Below are 25665 nucleotides of genomic sequence, written 5' to 3'. Positions count from 1 at the left end.
TCTCTCGTTCTCTCTCTCTCTCTCTCTCGTTCTCTCTCTCTCTCTCGTTCTCTCTCTCTCTCTCGTTCTCTCTCTCTCTCGTTCTCTCTCTCTCTCGTTCTCTCTCTCTCTCGTTCTCTCTCTCTCTCGTTCTCTCTCTCTCTCGTTCTCGTTCTCTCTCTCTCTCTCGTTCTCTCTCTCTCTCTCTCTCGTTCTCTCTCTCTCTCTCTCTCTCTCTCTCGTTCTCTCTCTCTCTCGTTCTCTCTCTCTCTCTCTCTCGTTCTCTCTCTCTCTCTCTCTCTCTCTCTCTCTCTCTCGTTCTCTCTCTCTCTCTCGTTCTCTCTCTCTCTCTCTCTCGTTCTCTCTCTCTCTCTCGTTCTCTCTCTCTCTCTCGTTCTCTCTCTCTCTCTCGTTCTCTCTCTCTCTCTCTCTCTCTCTCTCGTTCTCTCTCTCTCTCGTTCTCTCTCTCTCTCGTTCTCTCTCTCTCTCGTTCTCTCTCTCTCTCTCTCTCTCTCTCTCTCTCTCTCTCTCTCTCTCTCTCGTTCTCTCTCTCTCTCGTTCTCTCTCTCTCTCGTTCTCTCTCTCTCTCTCGTTCTCTCTCTCTCTCTCGTTCTCTCTCTCTCTCTCTCTCGTTCTCTCTCTCTCTCTCTCTCGTTCTCTCTCTCTCTCTCGTTCTCTCTCTCTCTCTCTCTCTCGTTCTCTCTCTCTCTCTCTCTCTCTCTCTCTCTCTCTCGTTCTCTCTCTCGTTCTCTCTCTCTCTCGTTCTCTCTCTCTCTCTCTCTCTCTCTCGTTCTCTCTCTCTCTCGTTCTCTCTCTCTCTCTCTCTCGTTCTCTCTCTCTCTCTCGTTCTCTCTCTCTCTCTCTCTCGTTCTCTCTCTCTCTCTCTCTCTCTCGTTCTCTCTCTCTCTCTCTCTCTCGTTCTCTCTCTCTCTCTCTCGTTCTCTCTCTCTCTCTCTCTCTCTCTCTCGTTCTCTCTCTCTCTCTCTCTCTCTCTCTCTCTCTCTCTCTCTCTCTCTCGCTCTCTCTCTCTCTCTCGTTCTCTCTCTCTCTCTCTCTCTCTCGTTCTCTCGTTCTCTCTCTCTCTCTCTCGTTCTCTCTCTCTCTCGTTTCTCTCTCTCTCTCTCTCTTTACTATTTCCTGGGAAGCCTCACTAGGACAAGGGCCAACACCAGCAAATTTGAATACATTTACTGGATAAAGCACATACACAATACATACACACATATAATGATAATGAATCCTACACACTATACTATTTCAGTCATGTTGCACTCCAACACCATCAAAACTATCATCAGCTTATCAAGTGGTATCCTATCTCCTGATTCACCACCTAATATTACCAACCTCCTCAAGTAGGTCAAGTCTTATAACACAATGTTGCACTATCAGCAAGAGAATATATATATCTATAAACATGTGCAAGGAAAATCAACATATGAATGCAATATGTTGATCAGTATAAATGTTCCTCGATACACAACAATGATCAATCGATCACCCTATCAGTCCTAGAACACATACATCTGTAGGTAATCCAGCCTACGACTGTAACTATGCTTCAGTATAAACACTCCTTGGTACAAAAATGGCAAACAATCACTCGCCTCTCACTGCATCTTGCACGCTAATGACACACTATCACCTCCCTACAAGTAATCATTTAGAACTCCCCTTCCACATCTGGAAGTTCACTACCCTGATCTCTTCAGGTTCTTCCAGGCTTTACTACCAGGATCCTCTGCAGCACTTCTTGGCTGCTACACCATGAAGTCTTCCTTGAGCAACTACGGTGCTTCACTACCTCTACTAGGGTCCTCCACAGCTCTCCTGGCTGCTACACCATGAAGTTCCCTCGAGCAACTATGGTGCTTCACCACCTCTACAGAAGCACGTGACACTCCTCTTCACTGCTTCTCCTCACAGCTCGAGGTCCTCTCCACCACTACCTTGGAGTCTTATCAACTACTCTCTCTGTGCTGGCTTCGAAGTTCTCAGCAACTTCTTCCCCAAAGACAAACCTGCAACCCATTGACACTCCAATAAAAATGTCTCCCCTTAAACACAAACAAAAATAACCACTCAATATGTTTGCCTCCAACATCTATCTGCTCTCTACATACTGTGAGAGTGGACTCCCCCGTTTTGGGCTGGTCCATGCTCCACCTCGCCCGGCGGGCCTCACTCACTCTGGGAGGGTCCTCCGCCTCAGTCACCTGCCAGTGCTCAGAGGGGACGGACGTCGCTCCGTGTTCCTCCCTCTCCACTCTTATTTTAGGCCTTCTGCCTTATCAAAACATGTCTAACTTATCAATAAACATTGCTACTGTCGCTGGGCACACGACCAACTTCAAGCAATCACTATGAACTGGCTTAAACCGTGCTTACCACAGATTGTCTAGTCGAGGGCGCTATCCCTCTGACGGCGTCTGGTCCGGGCGTTCCCACAGCCCACGATAATGTCTCTTGGCGGCTTAATAAACTCTCCTTACCGTCCAGGACTTGAGACCACAACGTTTCCAGCTCGATTCCACAGCTGGAACGCTGCACACTTCTCTCTTGGAGACATATCACTAAGGGTTCCTTTCTGACAGCTCAAACGGAGCACAGCTTCCCCATGCGATGTTTGATACTCAAGTGAGCTCAAAGCCCTCCAGAAGCTAGCCTCACGCCTCCAGCAAATTATCTACATCTCCTAACAGTCATTTATCTATCTTCTTATTCACTGCCCATAATCTTAAACTCCGTGTAAAATTTACCCAATTATTTTAACGTATGAATCTTCATGTCTGTATTTCCGACCTCCTAGTCAGGTCAGGCTTGATAGAATAATTCTCAAAGGGGAGACTCTTTTTTCGGCTACCTGGGATCATAACACCCCTCAAACACCCGGGCATCAAAACAAAAGAAGGCCAAAAGAATGATCAAAACACGCACAAGGTCAGTAGGAAATGACAAGAAGAGAGAAGAGGGGGGGGAAGAAAAACAAAACAAAAGGAAAAGGTGTCCAGCAGAATTAGAGAGGACAGCAGCAGGAGCACAAGGCTACAAAAGGACAGAGGACTGTCTTAAGGAGCATCACACTCCGGCAACCTCCCACCAAGCCCCCTCACTGCGACAACGAGCTGGACAGAGAAGAGGCAACACTTCCAACCTAACTATATTTTCTCCATCTCTGATAATCATCTAACCCCCCTGACTCTTTACACAGATTAAACCATCTTTTATAGATCTTAGTCTAGGTAGTTTGGTGGTCTCTCCTGATAATTTCGTCTGCCTAATGGGTATTTCTAATATGCAAAAAAAGTGTAAAATTAATATAATGGTTTTGGTAGTGGTGGTGGTGGGAGGATGTGTCCAGTGGTGGCAAATGGAGATGGAATCTCAGAGCAGGAGCCAACTGCTCCAGCTGCAGCAGTAGGTGAAGGACTACCAAGAGGGTAGGACAGGAGTAAGACTCCTGGCACGACAGGTGGCTGTTGGCTTCAATCTGCTCTCACCTCTGCCCACTTGTGACCCTTCACTCCTACAGGATCAACGGCTAGACTCCCTCCTGGACCACCTGCCTCTAGTGGGCACACACCGGCGGCAACAACACACACGCATGCAGGTGGAGGGCCTCAAGGCCTTCCTGCTGCAGGTGGGAGAGGAGCCCAAGACTCACCCTCCCAAAGGATCTTTCACCTGGAATATTGTGTTGATTTTCGCGGCCGCCGTCCTCTATCTGAGCGTCCTTGTTAGCGGGTCAGGCGTACAGTCTACGCCCACTCTAGTAGGGAATGGTACTTCCTCGCAGCCGAGTCTGCCTCCTTCAGAGCCTGATCCAACACCCGCACATACAGTTAAAACCACAGAACAGCCCGATGACACACCCGCAAATACCGTTAAAACCACAGAACAACCCGATGACACACCCACAAATACCGATAAAACCACAGAACAGCCCGATGACACACCCGCACATACCGATAAAACCACAGAACAGCCCGATGACACACCCGCACATACCGATAAAACCACAGAACAGCCCGATGACACACCCGCACATACCGATAAAACCACAGAACAGCCCGATGACACACTCGCACATACCGATAAAACCACAGAACAGCCCGATGACACACTCGCACATACCGATAAAACCACAGAACAGCCCGATGACACACTCGCACATACAGTTAAAACCACAGAACAGCCCGATGACACACCCGCACATACCGATAAAACCACAGAACAGCCCGATGACACACCCGCACATACCGATAAAACCACAGAACAGCCCGATGACACACTCGCACATACCGATAAAACCACAGAACAGCCCGATGACACACCCGCACATACCGATAAAACCACAGAACAGCCCGATGACACACCCGCACATACCGTTAAAACCACAGAAATGTCCGATGACACACCCACAAATACCGTTAAAACTACAGAACAGCCCGATGACACACCCACAAATACCGTTAAAACTACAGAACAGCCCGATGACACACCCGCACATACTGTTAAAACCACAGAACAGCCCGATGACACACCCACAAATACCGATAAAACCACAGAACAGCCCGATGACACACCCGCAAATACCGTTAAAACCACAGAACAGCCCGATGACACACCCACAAATACCGTTAAAACCACAGAACAGCCCGATGACACACTCACAAATACCGTTAAAACCACAGAACAGCCCGATGACACACTCACAAATACCGTTAAAACCACAGAACAGCCCGATGACACACCCGCAAATACCGTTAAAACTACAGAACAGTCGGGTGCCACCTCCACAACAATAAAATACAAGGGTCAGAACAAGATAATGTCTACAGTGAACTGCCCCAGAAAGTTTCACGGAGCCATTATTGGCTATAAAGGATCAAGAATTAAAGAGCTGGAGTACAAATTCGACGTAATGATCTCCATCGTGAAGATCGCGGAGACAGTGGAGGTGTTCGGTGGTGCCACAAACGTCAAGAGGTGCATAGACGAGCTCCTCAAGATTATGAGAGGCCGCCCCGCCAACTGAGACCAGGACGACCCTGGTGGTAGCGTAACATCCAGTCCGTGAGGAGGTAGCTGCTACTCCCGTTGTTGGTAATGGGAGTGGTAGCGACGTTAACAGCGGGAGTGGTAGCGACGTTAACAGCGGGAGTGGTAGCGACGCTACGTGTCCCGTTGTTGACAACGGGAGGGGAGGGGAGGGGGGGGTGGTGTGTGTGTGTGTGTGTGTGTGTGTGTGTGTGTGTGTGTGTGTGTGTGTGTGTGTGTGTGTGTGTGTGTGTGTGTGTGTGTGTGTGTGTCAACCATAGCGCCTCACGCCCCCAGCCAGCGCTGTGAGGGGTCAAGCATAGTGCCTCACGCCCCCAGCCAGCGCTGTGAGGGGTCAACCATAGCGCCTCACGCCCCCAGCCAGCGCTGTGAGGGTCAAGCATAGCGCCTCACGCCCCCAGCCAGCGCTGTGAGGGGTCAACCATAGCGCCTCACGCCCCCAGCCAGCGCTGTGAGGGGTCAACCATAGCGCCTCACGCCCCCAGCCAGCGTTGTGAGGGTCAAGCATAGCGCCTCACGCCCCCAGCTAGCGCTGTGAGGGGTCAACCATAGCGCCTCACGCCCCCAGCCAGCGCTGTGAGGGGTCAACCATAGCGCCTCACGCTCCCAGCCAGCGCTGTGAGGGGTCAACCATAGCGCCTCACGCCCCCAGCCAGCACTGTGAGGGGTCAACCAAAGCGCCTCACGCCCCCAGCCAGCGCTGTGAGGGGTCAACCATAGCGCCTCATGCCCCCAGCCAGCGCTGTGAGGGGTCAACCATAGCGCCTCATGCCCCCAGCCAGCGCTGTGAGGGGTCAACCATAGCGCCTCACGCCCCCAGCCAGCGTTGTGAGGGTCAAGCATAGCGCCTCACGCCCCCAGCTAGCGCTGTGAGGGGTCAACCATAGCGCCTCACGCCCCCAGCCAGCGCTGTGAGGGGTCAACCATAGCGCCTCACGCTCCCAGCCAGCGCTGTGAGGGGTCAACCATAGCGCCTCACGCCCCCAGCCAGCGCTGTGAGGGGTCAACCAAAGCGCCTCACGCCCCCAGCCAGCGCTGTGAGGGGTCAACCATAGCGCCTCACGCCCCCAGCCAGCGCTGTGGTCAACCATACCACCTCACGCCCCCAGACAGCGCTGTGAGGGTCAACAGACAGTGAGGGGCGGGCAGCAGCTGTGGGGTGCGGGGCGGGCAGCGGCTGTAGGGTGGGGGGGGGGGAGCAGCAGCAAGTGTAGGGTGGGGGGGGGCAGCAGCTGTGGGGTGGGGGGAGCAGCAGCAGCTGTGGGGTGGGGGGAGCAGCAGCAGCTGTGGAGTGGGGGTGCAGCAGCAGCTGTGGGGTGGGGGGAGCAGCAGCAGCTGTGGGGTGGGGGGAGCAGCAGCAGCTGTGGGGGGGGGGGGAGCAGCAGCAGCTGTGGGGTGGGGGGAGCAGCAGCAGCTGTGGGGTGGGGGGAGCAGCAGCAGCTGTGGGGTGGGGGGAGCAGCAGCAGCTGTGGGGTGGGGGGAGCAGCTGTGGGGTGGGGGGAGCAGCTGTGGGGTGGGGGGAGCAGCAGCAGCTGTGGGGTGGGGGGTGCAGCAGCAGCTGTGGGGTGCAGCTGTGGGGGTGGGGGGTGCAGCAGCAGCTGTGGGGGTGGGGGGTGCAGCAGCAGCTGTGGGGGTGGGGGGTGCAGCAGCAGCTGTGGGGGTGGGGGGCGCAGCAGCAGCTGTGGGGTGGGGGGCGCCGCAGCAGCTGTGGGGTGGGGGGCGGGCAGCAGCATGGATATAAATCTGACAAGTTTAGATTTAGGAAAGACCTGGGTAAATACTGTCTTGGGAACAGGATGGTTGATCTATGGAACGAATTACCGCGTAACGTAATAGAAGCAGGATCCCTTGATGGTTTCAGGCGTAGGTTAGACATGTATATGAATGAGTCTGGGTGGATATACACAGAAGCTGCCTCGAATGGGCCAACAGAAAGTCTGCAGTTTCCTCAATTCTTGTGTAAACTAACAGACAGGCGGAGGTGACAAACAACAGGACGAGGGACAGGGGGGTCAGAGGGCAAACAACGGTACAGAAACAATGAGAATGAGAGAATTCTCATGAGAATGAGGATAAACAATGAGAAAATTTAAACACGAAAGCTGGTCAACAGGGAATTTATAACGCCTGGTCAACAGGCAACGACTAGTTTTACTAGTCGTTGCTGCCACCGTTGTCACCGTTGCTGCCACCGTTGTTGTCACCGTTGCTGCCACCGTTGCTGCCACCGTTGCTGGCACCATTGCTCAGCGCCCACCACACAACAATGTGGTGGTAGCGACACGGTCGACTGCCCCCCCCCTTCCCCACCTGCACATTGCTGTCAGTAAGTCAAGGTTCCGGGCGCCGCGGCGACTCTTGCCGCGCCTTGCGTCCCGCGACTCATTCCCGCCTTACACAACCTCTCGTAAAGTGCCTTGCTTTACAACTGCGTCAGACGTACTCACGCCGCCCATGGCTCCCCCGCCCCCAACACGAGATGCCGCCCACCTTCCCCGCCACAGACGCCGCCCCGCCACACGCCGCCCACGACCCACAGGGCGTCACGGAAGGAAGAATTTACAAGGTGCGGTTAAACGTGGGAGCCTTGAGCGTCAGGACTGTGGCCACACCAGGGGGGCCACACCAGGGGGGGGCCACACCAGGGGGGGGGCCACACCAGGGGGGGGGGCCACACCAGGGGGGGCCTCCGCACGCGCCATAGTTCCTGCCTATCATGCTACATGGCGACCTTGCCTACCGTTACTCTCCGTCTGGGTAAGCCATCTAATTGGCCTCACGGGAGAGCGATTTACATCTGGGTCTTGCCTTTCGATTTCGTTTGGGTTCTACGTGTGTCCAGGAAGGATTGACTGGGCTCAAATTCTTAACTGTTAAGCCTCTGTTCACCCAGTAGTAACTGGGTATGGTTGTAAACTGACTGGCGGGTTGTGTTCCAGGGAAACTAGTGGGTAAGGCTTACCGCAAGCTATGGGAAGGAAAAGCTCCCAACCTGCTGACAGCAGCTCCTGTATTCACCTGTAAAAAAAAATGCATTGAATCCGTGTATGGAGTCTGCCTCCATTTTACTATTTAGTGACTAGCTGTACCCGGCCGCAGCAACCCTCTCTTGTCCCCTCGTCCTCCCCATCATCCCACCCCCCTCGTCCTCCCCATCATCCCCCCCCTCCCAAGTCCCCTCGTCCTCCCCATCATCCCCCCCCCTCCCAAGTCCCCTCGTCCTCCCCACCATTCCCCCCCCTCCCAAGTCCCCTCGTCCTCCCCACCATTCCCCACTTCCTTGTGCGATGCGTTCCCAAATTATTTCGTTTCTATCAGAAAAATGCGAACGTCAAATGATCTTATTTTTCAGTGATGGGAACATGGGAAGTTAAAAAAAAACTAAATAAAATCAATGACAATAGCAACCTATACTCATTAAATGAACGGTGTGGTAAACAACACAGCCAACACAACAACCACCCCCTCTTCCCCAGCACGGCCCCCTCTTCCCCAGCACGGCCCCCTCTTCCCCAGCACGGCCCCCTCTTCCCCAGCACGGCCCCCTCTACCCCAGCACGGCCCCCCTCTTCCCCAGCACGGCCCCCTCTACCCCAGCACGGCCCCCCTCTTCCCCAGCACGGCCCCCCTCTTCCCCAGCACGGCCCCCCTCTTCCCCAGCACGGCCCCCTCTACCCCAGCACGGCCCCCTCTACCCCAGCACGGCCCCCCTCTTCCCCAGCACGGCCCCCTCTACCCCAGCACGGCCCCCCTCTTCCCCAGCACGGCCCCCCTCTTCCCCAGCACGGCCCCCCTCTTCCCCAGCACGGCCCCCTCTACCCCAGCACGGCCCCCCTCTTCCCCAGCACGGCCCCCCTTCTTTCAATTACAACATGTCACACAAAATAATTAAATCAAAGTGAAAATAAATCGAAATCTATGAAAATTCAATATATCAATGCAATCGCAAACATTGAAAAATGGAATCTTAACATATTTAGTATAGCGTTTGTTGCTTTTACGTGCAACAGATGGCCCCGTTTAAATAAACAAAAAACATGTTTTTACCTGTCACAGGTGTGGCATATATATAGTAAGTATATAAACACACACGCGTATCTGAATGAAATGTGTCAAAATTTCAAAGCCATAGGTAGAAGTTTCGGAGATTCTCACACGAAAAACGCAGTTTTTAAAAAAACCTTTTTACCTGTCACAGACGTGACATTTATATAGTAGGTATATAAAAACACGCTCGCATGAGAATGGAACGTTGTGTCAATATTACAAACCAATCAATAAAGAACTTTTGGAGAACAGCGATTTTGAACAAAGGAACAGATTTGATAAAAATTAAGCCACCCAAGAGGTGGCACGGGCATGAATAGCCCGTAAGTGGTAAAAGGAACATTTACATTATTATTTATATAGTAATGGTGAGGTGCTGACAACGTGATGGTGTTTATGTAGTTATGACGGGAGGGCCAGGCGATACATGTGCGTGATACACGGTGACACGGGGCGACACATGAAGGTGGTGGTGATACAAGGAGCCAACGACGTCCAGGAGACCGTTTTGGCGGGAGGGAGGCTGAGGTCACCCTGACTTGCTTGGCGCCCTCCAGCCACACTTCCAGGAACACACTGGTGTTTACATAACCAGGGCGCCCCCCTTCAGTGTACACTATCCTGGCCCCCTCAGTGTACACTATCCTGGCCCCTCAGTGTACACGCTATCCTGGCCCCTCAGTGTACACACTATCCTGGCCCCTTCAGTGTACACACTATCCTGGCCCCTCAGTGTACACTATCCTGGCCCCCTCAGTGTACACACTATCCTGGCCCCTCAGTGTACACACTATCCTGGCCCCTCAGTGTACACACTACCCTGGCCCCTCAGTGTACACACTACCCTGCCCCTCAGTGTACACACTACCCTGGCCCCTCAGTGTACACACTACCCTGGCCCCTCAGTGTACACACTACCCTGGCCCCTCAGTGTACACACTACCCTGGCCCCTCAGTGTACACACTACCCTGGCCCCTCAGTGTACACACTACCCTGGCCCCTCAGTGTACACACTACCCTGGCCCCTCAGTGTACACACTACCCTGGCCCCTCAGTGTACACACTACCCTGGCCCCTCAGTGTACACACTACCCTGGCCCCTCAGTGTACACACTACCCTGGCCCCTCAGTGTACACACTACCCTGGCCCCTCAGTGTACACACTACCCTGGCCCCTCAGTGTACACACTACCCTGGCCCCTCAGTGTACACACTACCCTGGCCCCTCAGTGTACACACTACCCTGGCCCCTCAGTGTACACACTACCCTGGCCCCTCAGTGTACACACTACCCTGGCCCCTCAGTGTACACACTACCCTGGCCCCTCAGTGTACACACTACCCTGGCCCCTCAGTGTACACACTACCCTGGCCCCTCAGTGTACACACTACCCTGGCCCCTCAGTGTACACACTACCCTGGCCCCTCAGTGTACACACTATCCTGGCCCCCCTCATTGTACACACTATCCTGGCCCCCCTCATTGTACACACTATCCTGGCCCCTCAGTGTACACACTATCCTGGCCCCTCAGTGTACACACTATCCTGGCCCCTCAGTGTACACACTATCCTGGCCCCCCTCATTGTACACACTATCCTGGCCCCTCAGTGTACACACTATCCTGGCCCCCCTCATTGTACACACTATCCTGGCCCCTCAGTGTACACACTATCCTGGCCCCTCAGTGTACACACTATCCTGGCCCCTTCAGTGTACACACTATCCTGGCCCCTCAGTGTACACACTATCCTGGCCCCTCAGTGTACACACTATCCTGGCCCCTCAGTGTACACACTATCCTGGCCCCCTCATTGTACACACTATCCTGGCCCCTCAGTGTACACACTATCCTGGCCCCTCAGTGTACACACTATCCTGGCCCCTCAGTGTACACACTATCCTGGCCCCCTCATTGTACACACTATCCTGGCCCCTCAGTGTACACACTATCCTGGCCCCTCAGTGTACACACTACCCTGGCCCCTCAGTGTACACACTACCCTGGCCCCTCAGTGTACACACTATCCTGGCCCCCCTCATTGTACACACTATCCTGGCCCCCCTCATTGTACACACTATCCTGGCCCCCCTCATTGTACACACTATCCTGGCCCCTCAGTGTACACACTATCCTGGCCCCTCAGTGTACACACTATCCTGGCCCCTCAGTGTACACACTATCCTGGCCCCCCTCATTGTACACACTATCCTGGCCCCTCAGTGTACACACTATCCTGGCCCCCCTCATTGTACACACTATCCTGGCCCCTCAGTGTACACACTATCCTGGCCCCTCAGTGTACACACTATCCTGGCCCCTTCAGTGTACACACTATCCTGGCCCCTTCAGTGTACACACTATCCTGGCCCCTTCAGTGTACACACTATCCTGGCCCCTTCAGTGTACACACTATCCTGGCCCCCCTCATTGTACACACTATCCTGGCCCCTCATTGTACACACTATCCTGGCCCCCCCTCATTGTACACACTACCCTGGCCCCTCAGTGTACACACTACCCTGGCCCCTCAGTGTACACACTACCCTGGCCCCTCAGTGTACACACTATCCTGGCCCCTTCAGTGTACACACTATCCTGGCCCCTCAGTGTACACACTATCCTGGCCCCTCATTGTACACACTATCCTGGCCCCTCAGTGTACACACTATCCTGGCCCCCCTCAGTGTACACACTACCCTGGCCCCTCAGTGTACACACTATCCTGGCCCCTCAGTGTACACACTACCCTGGCCCCTCAGTGTACACACTACCCTGGCCCCTCAGTGTACACACTACCCTGGCCCCTCAGTGTACACACTACCCTGGCCCCTCAGTGTACACACTATCCTGGCCCCCCTCAGTGTACACACTATCCTGGCCCCTCAGTGTACACACTATCCTGGCCCCTCAGTGTACACACTATCCTGGCCCCTCAGTGTACACACTATCCTGGCCCCCTCATTGTACACACTACCCTGGCCCCTCAGTGTACACACTACCCTGGCCCCTCAGTGTACACACTATCCTGGCCCCTCAGTGTACACACTATCCTGGCCCCTCAGTGTACACACTATCCTGGCCCCTCAGTGTACACACTATCCTGGCCCCTCAGTGTACACACTAGCCTCACCCTGGCCTCCGTCAACACAACAGGACTACACCATACTAACCGTAAAGAGAGACTCATCTACTATGAACGGGAAGACCAAGAGGCGGCAGAGATTTAATTTAACTTTTCGAGACCATTAAGCGTTATGGGACAACTTTATAGTTTCTTGAATTTGTTAATGATTTAAAAATTACATTTAAAATTGCAAAAACATTTTCACTTTAACTAAGCAAAATTCTTTGATCGTATAGTGAAAATTTGGAGCAGCTTAACAAAATTAAATACTTTTCCAAGTGTATACCTTCCTGTGTATACTTTCTCATGTATACCTTCCTGGGTATACTTTCTCATGTATAGGTTTAAACTCTGTACCCAAAATTGTTCCATGATTAACGTAACAAACAGCCTAGTTAGGACCTAATTGTCAATTCCTGCTTTAATTCCTTTGTGGCGGCTGACAGCTGAGTGGACAGCGCTTCGGATTCGTAGTCCTGAGGTTCCGGGTTCGATCCCCGGTGGAGGCGGAGACAAATGGATAAAATGTTTCTTTCACCCCTGATGTTCCTGTTACCTAGCAGTAAATAGGTACCTGGGAGTTAGACAGCTGCTACGGCTGCTTCCTGGGGGATGTGTAACAAAAAGGAGGCCAGTGGCCAGATTCAGGAAGCAGTTACGCAAGCACTTACGAACCTGTGCATCTTTTCTCTATCTTTGGCGGCTTTGTTTACAATTATTAAACAGTTAATGAGCTCCGAAGCACCAGGAGGCTGTTTATAACAATAACAACAGTTAATTGGGAAGTTTTCATGCTTGTAAACTGTTTAATAAATGTAACCAAAGCCGTCAAAGATCGAGGAAAGATGTACACGTTCGTAAGTACTTGCCTAACTGCTTCGTGAATCTGGCTCCTGGTCGAGCAGCTCCGAAATCCTCTTTAGGAGCCAGATTCACGAAAGCACTTACGCAAGTACTTACGAACGTGTACATCTTTCCTCAATCTTTGACGGCTTTGGTTACATTTATTAAACAGTTTACAATCATGAAAACTTCCCAATTAACTACTGTTATTGTTATAACAACACCGAAGCACCTCCTGGTGCTTCGGAGCTCATTAACTGTTTAATAATTGGAAATAAAGCCGCCAAAGATTGAGAAAAGATGTGTAGGTTCGTAAGTGCTTTCGTGAATCTGGGGCCAGATCACCTCAACAAGCGGAGGTAACCGTTGCGGGCTCCGCGGACCCTTCACACACCCGGGAAGAAAATAGAAGTTTACATTCTAGAGTGGTGCCGGGTACGTCCCAGGACTCTTAAGATGACGGCTCCAGGCGGAGAACCCGCGGCTCTGGCGGCCGTCTGCACATGACGTCACACAAATCATACTCTAGGAAACATTTTTCACAATGAGCCATGAACGCTACGCAGCATAATCCAGTGTTGTGTGGCGCGTATTATATGTTGTACCCGCCTGTACCCGCCTGTACCCACTCGTCTCTCCATACCCCTCCTCCCATACCCCCCCCCCCTCACCTCTCCACCTTCCCCCTCTCGCCAACATTTTATCTCTAAAATACTGTAAATTAATTAATCATGTTTTCACATAAACCATGAAAATACATGACTAGTATGCAGCAGAGTACCAACACTTCGTGGATAACAATTCCAGAGTTATTTAAGTCTTCTGGAAAATCAAAGGAAGGAGGGGGGCGTTATAGATGCCGATATTTCTTAAAACATGACACTTGGGCCCACTCCGTGACACACATCGTTCAAGTTGGACAAGGTTTGCGTCAAAGCCATAGGTTTCGGAGATTTCCTCACATGAAAAAAGCATATTTTTACCTGTCACAGACGTGACATTTATATACTACGTATATAAAAATATACATAGTATATATACTATGTATATATACATAGTATATATATAAATATATATATATATATTTTTTATATACTAGGTATATAAAAAACATGCTCGTATAAGAATGGCTTACATAGCATGGGTAGACATTCCATTATATACTGATGGATTTTGCATTTTTGTATGCCTGGGCGCCTCTTCTTTGAGTGTTTAAACTGTCGGTGTAATTAAACCTTGCATAGATCAACATTAACCTTTGAAGGGACCATGCCATTACAAGCCATTGTGTTGTCAAACGTGTGTGAGGCTGGAGGGTTGAATACATTCTTGGTGAGTGCTTTCATTACACGTGTAAAGTGCACTTCATGGTGGTGAGGGTAATATGTCAACCGGAACCAGAAATATGACAAGAAACTCAAGAATTGTGTAACTGTTTATGCATTGGTTGTAGGTAACATTACACTCCTTGGCTGGTCTAGTGTACGACCTCTCACCACACCAATACGTGAGCACGCACGTACACACACGCGCAAGCACGTACACACGCGCAAGCACGTACACACGCGCAAGCACGTACACACGCACGCAAGCACGTACACACATGCAAGCACGTACACACACATGCAAGCACGTACACACATGCAAGCACGTACACACGCAAGCACGTACACACACGCAAGCACGTACACACGCAAGCACGTACACACACGCAAGCACGTACACACACGCAAGCACGTACACGCACGCACACACACAAGCAAGCACGTACACACACACAAGCAAGCACGTACACACACACAAGAACGTACACACACACTAACATGTGTTGAAGGTAAGCAAACAGCTTGAACTGAATAGGCAGAAAAGTATTACTTCCTCTGCCACACTTCAAGCCTGCAGACCCAACCACTTGGGCTGGACGGTAAGAGCGACGGTCTCGCTTCATGCAGGTCGGCGTTTAATCCCCGACCGTCCACAAGTGGTTGGGGCACCATTCCTTCCACCTAGTCCCATCCCAAATCCATATCCCGACTCCTTCCCAGTGTTATATAGTCGTAATGGCTTGGCACTTTCCATTGATAATTCCCACCTGGTGTGTAGGTACCATTACCATTGTACCAAGGTACCATTGACACCTTTCCCTCCCCCCTCCCTCCCTCTGTCCCCATAGGTACAACACATTTCCTCCCGTGCGCAGTTCGAGGTTCTTTCTGCCACTATGTCCTCAGTGGCTTCCTGTTAAGAGTTCATTCTCCAGTTGACACACTGTACCCTGTAAGAGGGTCGTGTATCCTGGTGTCTTGTGTGGGGCTGCCCGTCTCTGGCACCTCAGGGTAAGGACACATCGCGCCGAGGTGTTCAGACCTTTCTGCGCCCCAACCCCCAAGTTCCCATCAGCCCCCTTCCCCAGCATGGCCCCCTTCTTCCCCACCATGGCCCTCCCTTCACCACCATGGCCCCCTCCCTTCACCACCATGGCCCTCCCTTCACCACCATGGCCCCCTCCCTTCCCCAGCATGGCCCTGAGACTGCCGTCCGTCACTCTCCGTCACTCTGAGTGGAGGCTACAACACACACGTCACCATTAGCGAGGAACAATAGCGCGCTCAAGTTCAGTCTACGAAAGGTAACCTGGCCTCCCCCTCCCCCCCCCCCCAGACGCGACACGCGGAAATAACGAAGCTTTGAGCGGTTGAGGTAAATATTGCATGCATGACGGGGGCGAGTGTTGCAATGAAAGTTTGTCCAGTGTTGCCCCCGTGCAATGTATACTAAGGTAAACTGTGCCTCGTGGTAGCAACATTCACCCCCACACACACCCTTGGACGGTAGAGCGACGGTCTTGCGTCATATGCAGGTCGGCGTTCAATTCCCCCGACCGTCCACCAAGACTTGTACCCAAGATTGACCATGTAATGTATCAATTATACAATGTATGTGATGTAACTATATAACCTGAGCTTGCAAAAGCACCTTAATCACCTTCAGTGATTAAGCGCTTAATCGCACACTAGTTTCTTTGTCAGCTATCTCACCCTGTCAGAGTAAAAGAGAAATGTGAATGTATGTGTGTGTGTATATATGTATATGTACGTATGTGTGTGTGTGTATGTATGTGTATAAAGAACATATGGAAGATGATCAGAATTGCATTTCACCTTTGTAAATGCACATTAATGACACATCGAACACTTTATGTAGGGCATACGTAAATCTGTGTATCTATGTATTTACGTACGTAGGTTAGTTTAGCATTTTAAAAAGCACCGAATCACCTTCTGTGGTTGATTGTTCAATAAATCCCTGAACTATATGTTTAACAGATCTCTAACCCTGTCCATGGAGGACAGAAGAAAATGTATATATTCTGGTTAGCATTGTAAATGTGTGGCCACGTCTGTGGTAGAAAATAAAAAAAAAGTAATTGGGCACCATTCCTTCCCCCCGTCCCATCCCAAATCCATAGCCTGACCCTTTTCAAGTGTTATAAAGTCGTAATAAAGGCTTGACGCCCTCCTGATAGTTCCCTTCCCTCCCCCCACACCTGCTGGAATGGTCAACACTCATAGTGTGAGTGTGTAATAGCGGGTGTGTGTATATACAAGACGTATCGTGCGTGTGTGTACATATATACAAGAACTAATCGCACGCCGATGTATCCATTGTTGATCATTGAACGTTTTATGAATAATTTACAACACCGCCGGGCGTCCTGGACCAGGTCACCAGCAGGAGGGTCACCGCCATGGACCAGGTCACCAGCATTAGCCAGGCGCCCCGGACCAGGTCACCAGCAGGAGCGAGGCACCCCGGTCCAGGCGCCCCGGCACACACACTGTTTGCAGAAACTTTCACGGCGGCAGGACGGTAGGGACCGCGGGCCGGCGTGTGGTCACTGAGGTTAGAGTGATGCAGCACATACGTGATAATGCGCTCCTCTCTCTTCTCTTGTTTGCCCAGTAGTGTTTACCTCAGCTCGGTCTCCACGCCGCCAACCTGCTCCTCTGAGACAACCACCTGTTTATCTTGGCTCCTGAGCCAAGATGTGTACATCAAGAGCCAATGAACCAAAGACCATCGCCACCATTTCCATAATTGGGGTCCAGCGGCAGCATTTCACCTTTACGTAACTTAGTGGGACTTTTCATTAACAAAATTTAACATGTGTATAGTCAAGTGTGACTTACCTCCATATATGAGGAAAAAGAGGACCTTAATCGCAACAAATTCTTTTGTTACGAGGTCGACCCAAAAGCGCTTCATCCATGCTGGGGTGTTCATGGCGGTGACTGGGCCCTAAGTTGGCGGTGACTGGGCCCTAAGTTGGCGGTGACTGGGCCCAAAGTTGGCAGTGACTGGGCCGTAAGTTGGCGGGCGGTAAACCGGGCCTTAAGTTGGCGGTGACCGGGCCCTGTGCTGGTGGTGGCCGGGGGCCCTGCCGTGACTCCCTCAATACCTGGAAGATAAAGTACGGTGATCAAGTCTAGGAAGATTCGATAAAAACAGAGCGAGCTGTTTCAAGCAGAAAATGGAAAATAATGTTTCTAACCCCCCCCCCCTCCCCTCCCCCACTTTGGCCAGTACAAAGACGGCCTTGCTTTTTACAAGTCGCCGTTCAATCCCCGATGATATAAGTGGTTGGTCACATTCCTTGCCAACGTCGTCATGTCCTGCGCCTTTTCCCCATATCCCTACCAAGAGCCGTGTCGTCACTCTGGCTTAGCGACACACTTAGCTTAGTTACATATCTTGCGTAAGAAACGCAACTACCTGGATGAAGACAAAGATTATTACAAAAATTCAATACGGCAAGTGAAGCAGGCCAAATAGATAACCATTATTAGAAAAGTATGAAAATTAGGTAGAGAGAACTATTCCGTAATGATTATAAATGGCTGACTATCGCGACACTAATACTAGCAAGTGGTACTGGGCGAGGCTTGGGGGACCAGCAGCACGAGACCCGCCCTCACCCTCTGCTCCACTATGGTACGGGGGAGAATGGGAAGGGAGAATGGGAGGGGAGAGAGAATGGGAGGGGAGGCGACACGGAGGGAGACAGGGCCCCCGAGCACCACTCAGGTACCCAATCAATAAGAGAATGTCCGTGTCCAAGGTGGGAGGCCAGACGCTTAGGGCTAGACTTGCTCAACTCTGCAGGGTGGGGTAAGGAATAATCTGGGGTATGGGACGGAAATAGGCTGCCCGGGGTTAGTCCTACTAGTCCTATCAAGAGGGAGGAAGGCCTAATAATGAAACCCCCCACAAAATTAATGAAAATTGACCAACTGAGTCCCTAGGTGAGTCTAAATGTAAGTGAATTCGCTTTCACTTTAATGGAAATTTGTCTGTTCGGTTTCTCCTGATAATACCTTACCTTCTGTCTGATCGAGGTGGGAGGCCAAATGGGGAAGAGGGGAAGAAGGCAAAAAAGAGGGACGATAAGGGGAGAAGAGAGAAAATGGAAAAGAAAATGGGCAGGAAAGGAAGAGGAGAATGGGAGAGGAAAGACGGTGGAAATAAGATATGAAAATCACATAAAATAACGTTATATGAAAGATATTAGAATAAAGTAGAGGAGTGAGAGTGGGGGAAACGACCCCCCAAACCCCCTTCAAGGAGTCATTCGATATGAAATGTGCTCCTAAATGTCCGTAGAGTTTAACATTAAGTGTTAGCGATGGAGATTTTTTAGCATCAGCTTTGTGACAATGTACTCCCCTTCATACAGTCCAGGGCAGCTGCACAAATTCAGGTGTACCTAAATGTGTTATTAAAAAAAAAGGATTCAGATACTGACATGCAAAACGAAGGTTTAGAAGAGAGCTTGGCGTTCTGGGCACAGACTACTGATTACAGTGATGGCCAAGTGGTTACAGTGATAGAGAGATGTGGGGAGAGTATATTTCGCGTGGAGACGGGAAGTGTGAAGTAGAGAAGAGTGTGAAGATGGTTACAGTGATGGAGTGAGAGATGGGAGGGAGTGGGGTGGCTGTGTGCGGGTATGTACTCACCTAGTTGTGCTTGCGGGGGTTGAGCTCTGCTCTTTCGGCCCGCCTCTCAACTCTCAATCAACTGTTTCTACTACTACTACTACTATTTTTTTCTCCTTGCACCACCCACACACACACACGCACACACACACAGGAAGCAGCCCGTGACAGCTGACTCCCAGGTACCTATTTACTGATAGGTAACAGAGGCATAGGTTGAAAGAAACTCTGCCCATCGTTTCTCGCCGGCGCCCGGGATCGAACCCAGGACCATAGGATCACGTGTCCAGCGATAGTCGTGCGTGCGTGCGTGCGCGTGTGCGCGTGTGCGTGTGTGCGTGTGTGCGTGCGTGTGTGTGTGTGTGTGTGTGTGTGTGTGTGTGTGTGTGTGTGTGTGTGTGTGTGTGTGTGTGTGTGTGTGTGTGTGTGTGTGTGTGTGTGTGTGTGTGTGTGTGCGCGCGCGCGCGTGCGTGCGTGTGTGTGTGCGCGTGTGCGTGTGTGCGCGTGTGCGCGTGTGCGTGTGTGCATGTGTGCATGTGTGCGTGTACACGTGCGTGTGTGTACATGTGCGTGTGTGTAATAATAGTAGTAACATATGTGGTAATATCGTGAGGAACCTTCGCCCCGGGGAGGGGAGGGGGGAGGCCGCGCAGGTGTGGAGGAGAGGTCTAGCCACAGGGGAGACCCGGGCCATGCCGGGTATACCATCTAGTATACTATAAGAGTGTACACATACCGTGGCGAGGTTTCAAAGGTAGTGACAATTTGTATTACTCCAACCATCCTCCTGTTTAGACTAGTTTTTGTAACCAGGTGCACCACAGTACCAAGAGTGACGTTCTAAGCAAGTACATAGTACAACTTTGTACTATTCATATGCAGGCGATGAGTCACAATGACGTGGCTAAAGTATGTTGACCAGACCACACACTAGAAGGTGAAGGGACGACGACGTTTCGGTCCGTCCTGGACCATTCTCAAGTCGATTGTGATTGAATCGACTTGAGAATAGTCCAGGGCAATCAGGACAATCGACATGAGAATGGTCCAGGACGGACCGAAACGTCGTCGTCCCTTCACCTTCTACTGTGTGGTCTGGTCAACTTTGTACTATTCACTTTATAATCGGGAAAATGAAGCTAAATAAACATAAATATTCCTAGGCCTAGTGTAGCACACATATGTACTATATTAGGCCTCGGATATCATGTATTAGGCCTAGGAAGGTTAGGCTAGTTTGTCTTTGCAACAAAAGCAAAAAAAATCCGGTTTGTCCAACTCAATAGTGCCGATTTCTACTTTCTAATTTGGTTGTAGGTGGGTATATATACTATGGTGGTCATGGTTACTATAGAACTACCACAACAGGAGGCTGGGCTGTGTTAATGGTCTGGGTGGTGGAGTTCAACCAGTCTTCAGGCAAGCCTAGTCCGCGCGGCACTCCACATCAGAGACCAATTCAGGAAATATTAACGTACTGAATTCGAAATCCTATTTTCTCAAACCTAAATACCATTATATATTACATATATTTAGGGCTCTGAATATGGTGTAGTGGATACAAGTGCGTACCTGCCATCTTCATGGCCAGGGTTCAAGTCTCCTGGTGGGTGTGGTTGCCTAAAGTTATATATTAAAATGTTATTTATATTTAGGCTCGGGGTAGGTGTTCAAGTCTTGTTGCCTTTTCACCGAGTAGAATTGCGGTGCAATTCGAACGGAACGGGAACTATCAGAAAGAACCAAGCCAGCACGATTATTTAACACTTGGAAGGGGGTCAGGATAAGGCTTAGGGATGGGACGGGTGGAAGGAATGGTGCCAAACCACTTTGACGGTCGGGGATTGAACGGCGACCTGCATCAAGCGAGACCGTCGCTCTACCGTCCAGCCCAAATACTTGGGCACCATTCCTTCCCCAATCCCAAAGTCTAATCTTAATATCTAGCAAGTGGTATATAGCATTAATGCTTCGCTATACAGACTAAGTTAGAGCCCCGCTCCTCTGCCAGGTAAGTCCACTACGGGCTCACCATAGCCCGTGCTACTTGGAACTTTCTGTTCCCAGTAGCTGCATCTAAAAACAACAACAGTTATACAGAGAGAAACATTGCTACAGAAAGGTTCAAACTTCATGAATTGTGATTCGTGTGTTAAGTATGTTTTGGAGCGACCCATCCTCCGAGTTGACAGTACGGTTTAATACTAAATGTAATAAGTGCATTTCCTGACTGTCATACATAGTACATAATTGCACTTATGGGGCTGTTACATTTACCTCCCCATTTATTCTCCTCGTTTTCTGTTAAGACACTCAGAATTTTAGGATGAAGTTTTCAATTTCAATTCGCTATACGCAAGTTTTAAATACCAGGAATTTCTTTGTTTTATTAAATAGAGATTTTATACAAAATTTGAAAAAAAATTAATTACTTTACAATTTATTGATATATTTTAGTTTTGTTTTATTAGTTTGATAAAACTAATATCAATATAGCTATAGGTTAAGTACTAATTGTAATTAAGAAGCAATAAAAGGCATATCTTCAAACACTAAGAAGGTCTAGGTTAGGTTATGATTTTCTATTCAGCTTTTCAGGTACTCAAATATTCACAATATATTTGACAGTACGGTTTAATACTAAATGAAAATTAGTACAATTCCTGATGGCTATGAATAGTACATAATTCCACTTGTGCTGTTACATTTACCTCCCCATTTTTGGACGACTGGCTGGTTTTACTCCTTAGCAGAGTTAAGTGGCTGGATTACCCCCCAACCTGTCGTCCTCTGACAATACTCGTCTTACCAGCGGTCAACCTCAAACACGCCTACGTCAATGGGGAGCCGGTCGGCCGAGCGGACAGCACGCTGGACTTATGATCCTGTGGTCCCGGGTTCGATCCCAGGCGCCGGCGAGAAACAATGGGCAGAGTTTCTTTCACCCTATGCCCCTGTTACCTAGCAGTAAAATAGGTACCTGGGTGTTAGTCAGCTATCACGGGCTGCTTCCTGGGGGTGGAGGCCTGGTCGAGGACCGGGCCGCGGGGACACTAAAAAGCCCCGAAATCATCTCAAGATAACCTCAAGATGGCTGCATGAACGGACTTCGGCCTTTGTTGACGAGTACGGGCTGCACAACTAATGGTTGTGTACTTGTCTCCAGCAGTGCTTGGCTCACCACCACTGTTCAAATCACACCTCATTAAATCCTTGAGCCACATTCAGCAAACACCAACTGTGGAGTTTTGCTTCACCCTCACTGCAATGACATGCCACAAACACCACTACTTTCAATGGCTAACGGCGTAACAATTTTCAGTTTCAGTTGATCGTATATAAGACCAATATTTACAGGCCCGGGGCCAGATTCACGAAAGCAGTTACGCAAGCACTTACGAACGTGTACATCTTTCCTCAATCTTTGACGGCTTTGGTTTACATTTATTAAAACAGTTTACAAGCATGAAAACTTCCCATTCAACTGATGCTATTGTTATAAACAGCCTCCTGGTGCTTCGGAGCTCATTAACTGTTTAATAATTGGAAACAAAGCCGCCAAAAATTGAGAAAAGATGTTCAGGTTCGTAAGTGTTTGCTTTCACTTACGAGTGCTTTCGTGAATCTGGCCCCTGGTGTACACTAGGTTGTGTAAGGGTCCTGCCTGTTGAGCGGTCCTGTCGCTAGGCTTCACCTGGGCCAGATTCGCAATGGTCGTGGGAATGTAATCAATGTGATGGACGCACTCTAAAGGACTTCTCAATGAGTCCATCAAAATTTGTATAGACTGAAAGCTTAAGGATGTTGGAACTTTGAACTGTATCTGTGCTGAGGGCACCTGGGATGAATGACAGTATTTCAAGATGGTTTAAAATTGTATTTGCATAAAACTATGTCTAGTTACAAAGCGTACATACGTATGCAGCCGATGAGTCACAATAACGTGGCTGAAGTATGTTGACCAATCGACACTAGAAAATGAAGGGACGACGACGTTTCGGTCCGTCCTGGACCATTCTCAAGTCGATTGTGAGTCGACATTCTCAAGTCGACCATTCTCACAATCGACTTGAGAATGGTCCAGGACGGACCGAAACGTCGTCGTCCCTTCATTCTCTAGTGTGTGGATTGGTCAACGTACATACATATGCCTAGGGTACTTACTTTACTTTAAAATGGTGTTATCGAACCTAATATGACGTGAGAGAGAGACTCAGTGGCGGTGTGAATGCTGGAGAGGACGGTCAGCACAGACAAGACTAAGGAGGCCTGGCTAGCCTCTCCCTGTCGGCTGTCACCCGCAATCATAAGGCCACACGACCAAGTCACCAATACCAGTACAGTACATGTTTACAGTGAACACAGGGCTTCGAAGAATCGAAGGAACCCCCAATTAGGGTTCAATGTAGTTAATAGGAGTTAATATACTCCTATTAACTACATTGAACTCATTAAACGGAGCATTTTTGTAGTTAACCATTTCCTTAAAGTTACCAATTGTACACTTAAGGGCAAAATAAGTTTAAGACCAATCTTCTCATTTTTGGACGCCAGAACCATTGTTTTCAAAATTACAATGCTAAGTCTTGTCTCTTTATAGCATGGAGACTGAAATGTCAACTTTACAAAGTTCGCGGATTGTTATGCTCAGCGTGACGACAGCCGTCCTCTCACAGCGTGACACGTATATTTGGCAACACTGTACCTTATAACACTGACCAAATGACACTTTGTAACCACACCACCAAAGTTTATTTTGTTGATGGTAAAGGTGAATTTGTTGGTGTAGAAACATTACGTATCCCCCCCCCGCCCCCCCCCCCATGAGTGGGGCAGACCGCCTTTCAAAACAAATGTTTCCAATAAATATTATAACTCAAAATTAAGTACTATCGAGACTATAAGGACGCCAATCAATTTTGGAGTTTCAAATGTTAAATGGCCAACAAAAAAAAACATTCTGGCGACACAGAATCATTGTTTACAAGTGTTGGGCAAGTTGCGTAATTATTTGTACAGCGTGTAGCCTATGGTTGGTTAAGTGCTGTCACGCTCGTTAGCGCCGTTATAAACCACTACAATTGATAGTTACACAGCAAGTTACAGGTCCCCGCTCCTGTGCCAGGTAAGTCCACTACGGGCTCACCATTGTCGGTGCTACTTGGAAACTTTTGTTCCAGGTAGCTGAATCTTAAACAACAAACAACGGTAGTTAAAGACTCGCTTCAAACCACTAGCTCACACGAGTGTACGCGACTCTTAATTAAAGGTCTCGTGAAATATAATAACTGATTTAAGGCTTGTATTACTGCGGTCTCTAACAGGCTTGACGGACAGCCTAGTCTCCACACGAGTTATGGTCGCCAAGGAAAATTAAATGCATAAACGTATGGAAAAGAAAATTTGGTGCTTTGATTAATTTCCAGAGGCGTAAGCAAGAGGAACTCTCAATCGTAAACAATCTAGAAACTAGGAAATCTGTCGTTATTCCTCGGCTTTATCTTGGTTGTTATTGTTTTAGATTCAGTTACTCGAAACTAAAAATTCCAAGTAGCACAGGCTATAGTGAGCCCGTTGTGGACTTACCTGCAGCGGGGCTTAACATTTTAAATTTATCTTCATCTAGTTACCCCCATTTATATTACGGAAGGACTAGTAACTGTGTGACTCACCATAGATGTAAAGTGCCTTGTATAGTGACTTGTGAGGCTCTTGATTAATCACTTGTGATATAAAAAGATTATTGATGTATGTATTTGGGTACATTGATGTATATATATGTACATGTGTATGAAACAATAATTGTGTAACTAGCTTCGCAAGTGTGACACTTGCTTAGCTAAACGAACTCTGAGGTTCAGTTTCCTGAACCCATTATGTGCCTCTGTAACCCTTTCCACCACCGCCCACGAGTTGGGTATGGGGTGCATAATAAAGAACAAAAATGAGTGACACGACTGAAATATTCAAGTGGGAATATTAATATTGTTTTATAACCGCAGTGAAGAATGAAAGGTTAACATAGGACTGGAAATAATAATGTTGAAAACCGTTATCTGGTGATCTTGCATACTTAGACGAGTATTATGGATCATTGTTGTATGCACTGTTAAATATCGACAAAATACAACGAATATAAATCGGGTAAGTTGAGATTTAGTTAAGACCTGGGTAAATACTGGCTTGGAAATAAGGTTATCGATTTATTTATTACATTACCCGGTGACGAAAGTGTAACATATATTATATATATATATATTATATATATATATATATTATATATATATATATTATATATATATATATTATATATATATATATATTATATATATATATATTATATATATATATATTATATATATATATATATTATATATATATATATATTATATATATATATATTATATATATATATATTATATATATATATATTATATATATATATATTATATATATATATATTATATATATATATATTATATATATATATATTATATATATATATATTATATATATATATTATATATATATATATATATATATATATATATATATATATATATATATATATATATATATATATATATATGAAAGTTTGGGTGGACATAAA

General features: G+C 48.8%; 1 protein-coding gene across 3 annotated transcripts in view; it reads right to left on the bottom strand.

Moving 5' to 3' along the window:
- The window catches only part of LOC123765227 (major facilitator superfamily domain-containing protein 6-A), a 107006-nt gene that overhangs the window by 65317 nt on the left and 16024 nt on the right, over window positions 1–25665 (bottom strand). For all 3 annotated transcript variants that reach the window (XM_045753710.2, XM_069335551.1, XM_045753709.2), the window contains one exon: window positions 17250–17518. In XM_045753710.2, the coding sequence (XP_045609666.1) occupies window positions 17250–17343 (94 nt within the window). In that variant the 5' untranslated portion in view covers window positions 17344–17518. The remainder of the gene's footprint in view (window positions 1–17249; window positions 17519–25665) is intronic.

The sequence above is a fragment of the Procambarus clarkii genome, chromosome 33 (assembly GCF_040958095.1).
Source record: "Procambarus clarkii isolate CNS0578487 chromosome 33, FALCON_Pclarkii_2.0, whole genome shotgun sequence".
Taxonomy (NCBI): Eukaryota; Metazoa; Arthropoda; class Malacostraca; order Decapoda; family Cambaridae; genus Procambarus; species Procambarus clarkii.
The sequence above is the reverse complement of the archived record's forward strand: the minus strand, read 5'-3'. Positions and strand labels throughout refer to the sequence as shown.